This window comes from Eurytemora carolleeae, unplaced genomic scaffold (genome assembly GCF_000591075.1).
Source record: "Eurytemora carolleeae unplaced genomic scaffold, Eaff_2.0 scaffold692, whole genome shotgun sequence".
In the NCBI taxonomy this organism is placed as follows: domain Eukaryota; kingdom Metazoa; phylum Arthropoda; class Copepoda; order Calanoida; family Temoridae; genus Eurytemora; species Eurytemora carolleeae.
The window spans coordinates 166,566-176,761 of record NW_019396739.1 but is presented as its reverse complement, the minus strand read 5'-3'; the positions used below and the strand labels follow the sequence as shown (position 1 = coordinate 176,761).

Here is a 10,196-nt window from a genome sequence, read left to right as displayed (position 1 = left end):
TAAATATTTTTCTAATTATCCTTTTGAGTTTTAATGCTGAAAATATTACAATTTTCTTCAAACTTGATTTAGTATAATTTTCTTCTAATTAAGTCTGGATGTGATAGAAGGGTACAAAGCCTCCACTAGTAACCCCATAAAATGAATTTTAAGATTTCTGTGTACACTATTTACACATTATTTATATTGTTTGCCACTAAAATTAAATTAACAGTAAAGAAATAAAATTTAAGTTTTTATTTTAGTTCTAGTAATTGGATAAACAGTATATACCATTATAATATATGAATATCACAGCTGTGTGTACGATGTAAATCATTTAATTTGATCGTTGTACAATGTACATGTACAGTAGTTTAATATGACTAACCAAATTTTAGAGTTCATCTTTATTTGACCAACCGAATACCCTGGTGTCATAAAGTGACAATAACCGGATTCCCGGGTGTCATAAAATGACTAACCGAATATCCACCTAACCTTTACATGACTAAATCTCCGGGTTAGTTTTAAAGCTCTGCCTGCCAGAGTCCAGTATTTATTGTTTTAAGTTCAAGATTGTCTTTAAGATAATTTAACCCTATCGGAGTTATCCGGGGACACCCGTATAAATCAATACTTCTCAGTTTCTTGAGTTGGCTGCCTAAACTTATTAAACTCCGGTCCGTTATTCGAGCACACTGTCCAATATTTAGAGTATCCAGGTCCAGTAAGGTTTTAGAGATTTTAATTATTCCCTCGTCCTGTATCCGACATGAAGCCATAGCTAGAGAGTTTAAACTGAAGAGCCCGCTTGCTATATGAGCCATAGAACCGTCGGTAACACGTTCACAGAAAGAGACATCCAAACTGTGAAGTCCTACACAACCTTCAGCTAAGTAACCTACTCCAATATCACTGATATTATCACAAAACCTAAGGTTTAGTTCCGACATGGAAGACATTTTTGACAAGAATTTCATTCCTGTATCCGTTATACTTGCACAGAAGCTTAGATTTATCCGTCGGAGAGATTTAAACCCCTCAGAGATGTATCTTAGGGATTCATCGCTTAGTTTCTGACAATCCTGGAGAACTAGGTTCTCAAGGACTAACCTTTCCGTCCTCTCTTCTCCGTCCGTCCTGGATAAATGAGATAAACCCGTATCTGTAATCTGCCAACAGGATCTGAGGTTTAAACTTACTAGTTTTCTCAACCCTAGGGAGATAAGTAGAAGACCCGTGTTTGTGATCTTGGTGCATCCTCCTAGATCTAGAATCTCCAGGTTCTTACAGTGTGTAGCTATCCGCCCCAAACTGTTGTCCGTCAGTTCTTTACATAAGCTAAGATTAATGGATGTAAGGCTAGAGATGGTCCGGTTGAACCCCGTCTCCAGGACGGAGTCGGAGAGATTGTAACACCCGGAGAGATCGAGAAGGGAGAGAGCAGGCATACCTTGAACCACGTCCCGGAGAGATTTTCTCAGTGAGAGAACTTGAACCTGACGGATTCCTCGTCTAACCAAGGAGAGGATCATGATAGGGTTTGATTTACGGAGATGGAGTCGAGCAGTCACACCTCTCCATACAGACCTGGAGTACACTGCATCACGCCATTTTATACACACCTGAACAAATAAAAGATCAAATTGATATTTAGAGAAAAATTATATAAAAAACACAATTAAAAGACACAGTAGATGCAACTCTCTCCCTCCCACTGCCATAAATGATTATTCAAAACCTGTTTATATTTACAATCTTGAAGATGGAAAGACTAAATCAGTACCTGCGCTGCTCGGCCCTTGCTCTGAACATCCAGGTTAGAGAAGATCAAGCAGAGTAGCTCCGGGTACAGATCCTCTATGGTTCTAATACCCAGAGACACCCCCTGCTCCTGTACCTTGGTACTATCCGGAAACTTAAACTTCTTCGTCCCAGGAGATAAACGGATATCATCGTAGGGTTTAAAACTGACGTTTCCAGTTCGTCCTGTTGGACTGGAGCAGGGTTCAGGTTCGATCCTGAGCAGGATATCCTGGATATCCCCTTCCATCCTTATCTTGTATATCCAACCTTACGGAGACTCTAGGATATCTCTGAGTTTATCTTTAAGCCTGTCTAATCTCATTCCTTCGTGTGATTCTAGATGTGTAGCATGCATCTATGAATCTACACGTCAAACTTCAATTCAAATCTAACTCCGAACTATTCTCTCCTCACTAGCTCCAGGACGTATTCCTTCAGCTTCTCCGGGTAGAAAATTAACTGCAGGGATGGATAAAGGTTTTATATCTTCTCTGATATAGTCGTGGTTAATGAAAACCGTGTATTTTCTTAGAAATATTGTCTAACAGTTCAACGTGTCGCCATGGCAGGTTGAATGAAGACTGTTGTATTCTCCCGAACCGTCCCGGATGTTTGTTGACCCTACTCGGAGAATCCTCCGGCCCGGTACGGAGATCTAATGGCCCGGGCCGAATTCTCACCTGAAAATCTGCGACAAGACATATCGGCCGTCCTGTTCCAAGTCTTCCAAGCTAGGGGGAAGAAGGGGAGTAGGATGGGGGGGGGGGTCCTGGGGCGCCCTGTCATAGGGAAACTGTCAGTCTAAGAGTCTTCTGGCGCCTAAACTCTTCATGCAGAAATTGTTTCAAATATCGAGTTTGGGTTCTGGCCTTGTATTCTCTTCAATTAGAAAAACATGAAAGTTTTTTTTTGTTAAAATATAAATATGTTTCTGCTTAAAAAATTAATCATAATAGGTAGTATATATTGTTTTAGTTTTCAAACAATAAAAATAAATACAGTTAAATTACGGTGGTGAGCGATTATATCAATATAATATAGACGACTTTCGATTTCAAATTTGATTTATATCAAGCTTTTAAACACCATGGAAACACAAAAACATGGAAACAAAGAGAAGCTGTCAATATAAAAAGAGAAGCTGTCAATATAAAAAGAGAAGCTGTCAATATAAAAAGAGAAGCTGTCAATATAAAAAGAGAAGCTGTCAATATAAAAAGAGAATCGGGCACGCTGATAAACCAGGGGCGTATAAGAAACGGGGTGATGAAGGGGGGAGGGGAGATAATAAATATTTAATATATGTTAGAAAGTAGAAGAGTAATATTTGAATTATTTTTTTTAAAAGCAAAAATACGTATCTTGTATTTTTTTCCTTTTGAACCCCCTGAGCAATCTCAAGTCAAAATATAGTGGATTGTCTCTCTTTCTATCAGTATTACTATCCTTTTCTCTTCATCCACATTTTTAATATTTATTCATTTCTACTTTCTTTCCTGTTTTATTATTTTATTCTTCTTCTATCTAGGTATACATTTGTCTAAATCTAAAAATCTGTATTAATCTATCTGTCTGCCATATCTTTTTCTTTATTCATATTTGTGTTTACATTTTGTAACGTATACAGACAGCTAAAGAACCAGTTTTTCGTAAACAAACAATAGTACTTGCACATAAAGATGGGACATAACTTAGTTTTTTAAAACANATCTTTCTATATATCTTCAGTATCCTTCTATCCTTTCATTCTTTTATTTTTATCCTTCTATCTTTCTATATATCTTCAGTATCCTTCTATCCTTTCATTCTTTTATTTTTATCCTTCTATCTTTCTATATATCTTCAGTATCCTTCTATCCTTTCATTCTTTTATTTTTATCCTTCTATCTTTCTATATATCTTCAGTATCCTTCTATCCTTTCATTCTTTTATTTTTATCCTTCTATCTTTCTATATATCTTCAGTATCCTTCTATCCTTTCATTCTTTTATTTTTATCCTTCTATCTTTCTATATATCTTCAGTATCCTTCTATCCTTTCATTCTTTTATTTTTATCCTTCTATCTTTCTATATATCTTCAGTATCCTTCTATCCTTTCATTCTTTTATTTTTATCCTTCTATCTTTCTATATATCTTCAGTATCCTTCTATCCTTTCATTCTTTTATTTTTATCCTTCTATCTTTCTATATATCTTCAGTATCCTTCTATCCTTTCATTCTTTTATTTTTATCCTTCTATCTTTCTATATATCTTCAGTATCCTTCTATCCTTTCATTCTTTTATTTTTATCCTTCTATCTTTCTATATATCTTCAGTATCCTTCTATCCTTTCATTCTTTTATTTTTATCCTTCTATCTTTCTATATATCTTCAGTATCCTTCTATCCTTTCATTCTTTTATTTTTATCCTTCTATCTTTCTATATATCTTCAGTATCCTTCTATCCTTTCATTCTTTTATTTTTATCCTTCTATCTTTCTATATATCTTCAGTATCCTTCTATCCTTTCATTCTTTTATTTTTATCCTTCTATCTTTCTATATATCTTCAGTATCCTTCTATCCTTTCATTCTTTTATTTTTATCCTTCTATCCTTCTATATATCTTCAGTATCCTTCTATCCTTTCATTCTTTTATTTTTATCCTTCTATCTTTTTATATATCTTCAGTATCCTTCTATCCTTTCATTCTTTTATTTTTATCCTTCTATCTTTCTATATATCTTCAGTATCCTTCTATCCTTTCATTCGTTTATTTTTATCCTTCTATATATCTTCAGTATCCTTCTATCCTTACACTCGTGTATCTTTTTTCTTTCTCCATCACATTTGTCTACACTCTTTATATATGCAGGATGTGCAGGGCTTGGCAGATTTATATCATTGAAGGATTCGCGCGGGTCAAGTTTAAATGTATTCGTAAAGTTAGACAATAAAATATGCTCATTTTAAAAATTGTCTTAAATTTTAATTTTTGTTAGATAAAAACAATTTTAACAGGTGGTATGATGGGGGGGGGATATGCTTGCAGACTGTAGACTGTAGAGGTGTACTGCTGAACTGCAATTTTGGTTTTAAAGCCAAGTAATATTGTCCACATCCTGGAATAGATAGATAGTTTGATAGATAGTATAGAAAGAAAGAAAGATAGATAGATAGTTAGATAGATATATAGATAGATAGATAGAAAGAATGATAGATAGATAGATAGATAGATAGATTGATAAATTGATCGATAGCATATACTAGCTTATAGATACTTCTGCTAGCTAGTTTTAAACATAAAGCTTACTTATTTTAACCAGTTTGCAGCTTATACTTATCTAAACAACAGTCGAAGGATAGATAGCTGATAGGTACTAGTTGGATAAACTAGATACAGGGTGGTCAAGCAAATACAAAATTTCATCAAGATCCTAGGATAAACTAGATACAGGGTGGTCAAGCAAATACAAAATTTTATCAAGATCTTAGGATAAACTAGATACAGGGTGATCAAGCAAATACATAATTTCATCAAGATCCTAGGATAAAGTAGATCCAGGGTGGTCAAGCAAATACAAAATTTTATCAAGATCCTAGGATAAACTATGATACAGGGTGGTCAAGCAAATACAAAATTTCATCAAGATCCTAGGATAAACTAGATACAGGGTGGTCAAGCAAATACATAATTTCATCAAGATCCTAGGACAAACTAGATACAGGGTGGTCAAGCAAATACATAATTTCATCAAGATCCTAGGACAAACTAGATACAGGGTGGTCAAGCAAATGCATAATTTCATCAAGATCCTAGGACAAACTAGATACAGGGTGGTCAAGCAAATGCAAAATTTTATCAAGATCCTAGGATAAACTAGATACAGGGTGGTCAAGTCAACCAGGCCCAGTTTATCTAATCAAAACTGTGGAATATTTCGTCGTTTTCTTGCCTCACAAATGTTTAATTTTCACAATTTCATCCATTGTTTCTGTAATTAGAAATCTGCGACACACTTTCATAGAGAAACCAGAATTGAAAGTAACCACAATTAAAAGAGAAATTATGGATATCTCTTTTAATTTTGATAAAATTGTTAATGGTACCGTGATGAGTTGAACATGCTTCTCTATAAACGGAGGTTCACTCAAAATTACGTCTTAAGCCCCTTTAAGATTCAGACAAATGATACAAATTCATGAAGTTGCAGGGTTACCAAAACTACGTCTCCAGTCCCTTTAAGATTCAGACAAATGATAAAAATTCATGAAGCTGCAGGGTTACCAAAACTACGTCTCCAGTCCCTTTAAGATTCAGACAAATGATAAAAATTCATGAAGCTGCAGGGTTACCAAAAGAAAGAAGACTTTACTTTATAAACATCGCGAATTTTTTTAGATAATAAAAATCAAAAAAATTTAATTTTGATAAATCAAAAGTTCGAAATATTCTCAATAAACTTTTCTTTGGATTAAAATTAATATTGCAGTATTGTAAAATTATATTTTTCCCCTTTTTTACACAAAAAATATATTTGTTTGATAGCTCCTCTCCATTGGTGTCATAATATCACACAATATCAAATACTTCTAAAACTTTTTCTTCATTTCTTCAAATAATCCTTTTTGCTTTCTTTTCAAACCTGAAAATCTTTAACATTTTATTCACCTTCTTCATCTTTAGCCTTTTTCTTTCTCCGTTAAATTGTCTAATATTTGCCTAAAAAGGCCCTTTATAATACATAAACGGATACATAAAGGGATAGTCACTTTTGGACCGTAAAATAGTAAAAATAGTAAAAATAGTGAAAATAGTGAAAATAGTGAATGATACAGAGATCACAGAGATACAGGGATACAGAGATCACAGATATGCAGAGATACAGGGATACAGAGATAACAGAGATACCAGAGATACTAGGGATACAGGGATACAGGGATCCAAGAGTACAGGGTTACAGGGATACAGAAATACAGCCGGGGATACAGAGGTACAGGTATAAAAGGATACAAAGGTATAGGAAAATAGGGATACAGATATACTTCGATACCTGGATATTATGATACACGAATACAGACATATAAAGATACAAGGAATACAATAATACAGATACAGGGTTACCCACAAAGGATGAGACTTCAGAGACGACTTTACAGAATTGATGCTGTCTGTTTCCTTCAAATGGATTCTAGTACAATAGTTGGCAACGTAGAATTTGTACTCTCAGTACAGCTGTATTCTTACGTCACAAGTGTCAACTCAGTTTTTGTGCCTCGACAAAACTTAAATTATAGTGAATAAAGTGCTTATCTTACAATAAAATAAGTGCAATTTTATGTGCTCTTTAGTTTCTGTTTTTACACTTTTTTACTTAATTTTGGAAAACATGTCAACTATGTGAGACAATTTCGTTTTCCTTGTTATATTTGACACTTGGGACGTTGTGTATAATTGGTTCATTTCTCTGTTGCCACCTATTGTACTTGAAAATCTATTTGGTTTCCTTAATTTCCTGATTCCCAACAGCTTTGAACTGTTTCTCTATTTGAAAAAACATTTATTAAACCATAAAAGATTATACTCAAGACATAATTTAACCTAAGAATCGTCAGAATTGAGTTTCAGGTCGTCTTTACAGTCTCATCCTTTGTGAGTGATTATGTATATAAAGAAATGCATGGATATGGATACATGGAAACCAGAATATCAAGAGGTTGCGTGAATTCTTTAAAACTGAGAATACTAAGATTCCCGGATCGAGAAACAATTTTTCAAGAGTCCAGAAGTTAAAATGATATTACACTTAAGTCTAGATTATCTTCCAAGTCGAAGTGAAACGAATTCAACAACACAAGTTTTCGTTTCCCATGTTTTTACTGCTAAAAATACCTTTTCGAAAACTTTTTTCTTTTAAAATGTTTTCTTTTTAAATTTTCTGACATTTTTTTAAAATTTCTCTTAAATAAAATTAAATAAACCAGTATTGGTCCAAGTTGTCCAGAAGTTTACAAAAAAATATTTTGAAAATTCTAAACATATTTTATAGATTTTAGTTCCACGAATAAAATCTTAATTAAAAAGGTCTTGAAAAGAAAGATGCATTAAAGAAGGAGAATTTGAATATGAACAGTGTAGAATATAACAATGCAACATTTTTGTCACACTTTTAATGAAGTGATTGATGAAATTGTACTACAAGAAAGAGTCACTCACAAAGTATGAAAATTTAACCTGCAACCTGCAACACTACAACACTTTATACTGCATTATATTTTAACCCCAGGCAATAGTAGGTCAAACCCATAGAAGAAGATGGATACAGGGGTACTGAGATACATGGATACAGTGATACAGTGGCACAGGGATACAAGGATACATGGATACAGGGATACATTGATGCGTGGATACAGGGATAGATGGAAACATGGATAAGGGATACATGGTATCATGGATACAGGAATACAAGGATACAGGGATACAAGGATACAGGGATACATTGAAACAGGAATACATGAAAACAGGAATACATGGAAACAGGAATACATGGAAACCGGAATACATGGAAACAGGAATATAGAGAAACATAAAAACATGGATACAGGGATACATGGATAAATGAATAAAGGGATACATGGACACAGGAATATATGGATACAGGGATACATGTATATATGGACACAGGGATACATGGATACAGGGATACATAGATTCATGGATACATGGAAAAAGGGATAGCATGATAAACAGATACAGGGATACGGGGATACAGGGATATAGGATTACATGGATACAAGGGTACTGGGATACAGTGATACAGTTCTACAGGGATTCTGGATACAGGGATACATTGATACAGGGATACAAGGATACAGGGATATATACAGGGATACATGGATACATGGATACATGGAAACATGGATACATGGATACAGGGTTACAGGGATACAGGGATACATGAATAATAAATACTGGGATACATAGAAACAGGGATACATGGAAATGTAGGAATACATGGATACAGGGATACTAGGATACAGAGATACTGGGATACTAGGATACAAGGATACAAGGATACAGGGATACAGTGATAAAGGAATACAGGGATACGCTTACACATGGATACATGGATACAGGGTACCTGGATACACGGATACATTGATTCACGGCTAAATGAATATACTTATACATTGATACATGGATACACGGATACATGGATACATGAATGGTACAGGGATACATGGACACATGGAAACAGTGATACATGTTGTACTGATACAGTGATATATGTTTATATGGATGCAGGAATATATGTTATACTGATACAGTGATACATGTTATACTGATACAGTGATATATGTTTATATGGATACAGGAATATATGGAAATACAGATATATTTTCATATTTCTATTCAATTACAAAGCATAAAATATTACAAATAAGCAATCACAATTACTTTGTAATCTGTGGCAGGATGAGATCAGAGGGATTAATGTATAGATAAATTAAAATACAGGGTATAAAGGATGGTGGATAAGTTTTAAAAAAATATTATATAAAATCTACTCACATGATATACATTTTTCATATTAGACCTCTTATAATTCTCAAGATAAATACTGATCACTCTTTGTTTAAATATTTTTTGCAGATTTATTTTCTTTAAGGTCAATTTCAAATGCATTCCACAAATTAGGAAACATTGCGGACTGAAAGCTTTCTAGATTTTTGTTTAAAACCCGTTCTAATTTATATAATTTTGTTCTATTTGGTTCAGCTAGAGACTTAACCATATTTTGGAAGGAAGAGAGAAGGTTATCATTAAAGTATCCATGCATAAATGTCAGAACACAAAGTTTGTATGTATCATCAAGATTAAGTACTTTCAGTTTTGAAAATAATGGATTTGAATGTGTTTTGAAAGTACTATTATTTACCGGTCTGATTGTCTTTTTTTTGCAAAGATCTGATTTTTGCAGTTTATAGTTTTTATTCCCTCCCCAAGTAACAATTCCATATTCAATATGAGGAATATGAGGCCTTACAAGAGAGTTATAAGCAAGAAGACGAATGTCGTAATATGAGACAAAGCAAAGATTGAGCTAGCTATTTTATTCGAGATATGTTTAAGTCTAGGAATATTCCAAGAGTAAATTCTAGTTTAGATTTATTAAGGTTTTCATAGATTTTATTCATTAAATGTAAAAGTGGTTGATTTGTGTTATATCCATGGATAAATAAACACCTGGATAATAAATTATATCAAACAAATAATATTATATCCATGGATAAATAACACCTGGATAATAAATTATATCAAATAAATAATATTATATCCATGGATAAATAAACACATGGATAATAAATTAAATCAAATACATAATATTAAATCCATGGATAAATAAATACCCGGGTAATATATTA

General features: G+C 33.4%; 1 protein-coding gene across 1 annotated transcript; it reads right to left on the bottom strand.

The window, feature by feature from the left end:
• Positions 1 to 222: 222 nt before the first annotated feature.
• On the bottom strand, positions 223 to 2,402 carry LOC111707997 (F-box/LRR-repeat protein 14). The gene is made up of 2 exons (XM_023481214.1): positions 1,769 to 2,402; positions 223 to 1,607 (listed from the first exon to the last, which is right to left on the bottom strand). Exons 1-2 carry the CDS (start codon positions 2,033 to 2,035, stop codon positions 510 to 512), a joined length of 1,365 nt encoding a protein of 454 aa, XP_023336982.1. The 5' UTR covers positions 2,036 to 2,402; the 3' UTR covers positions 223 to 509.
• Between the last annotated feature and the right edge of the window lie 7,794 nt (positions 2,403 to 10,196).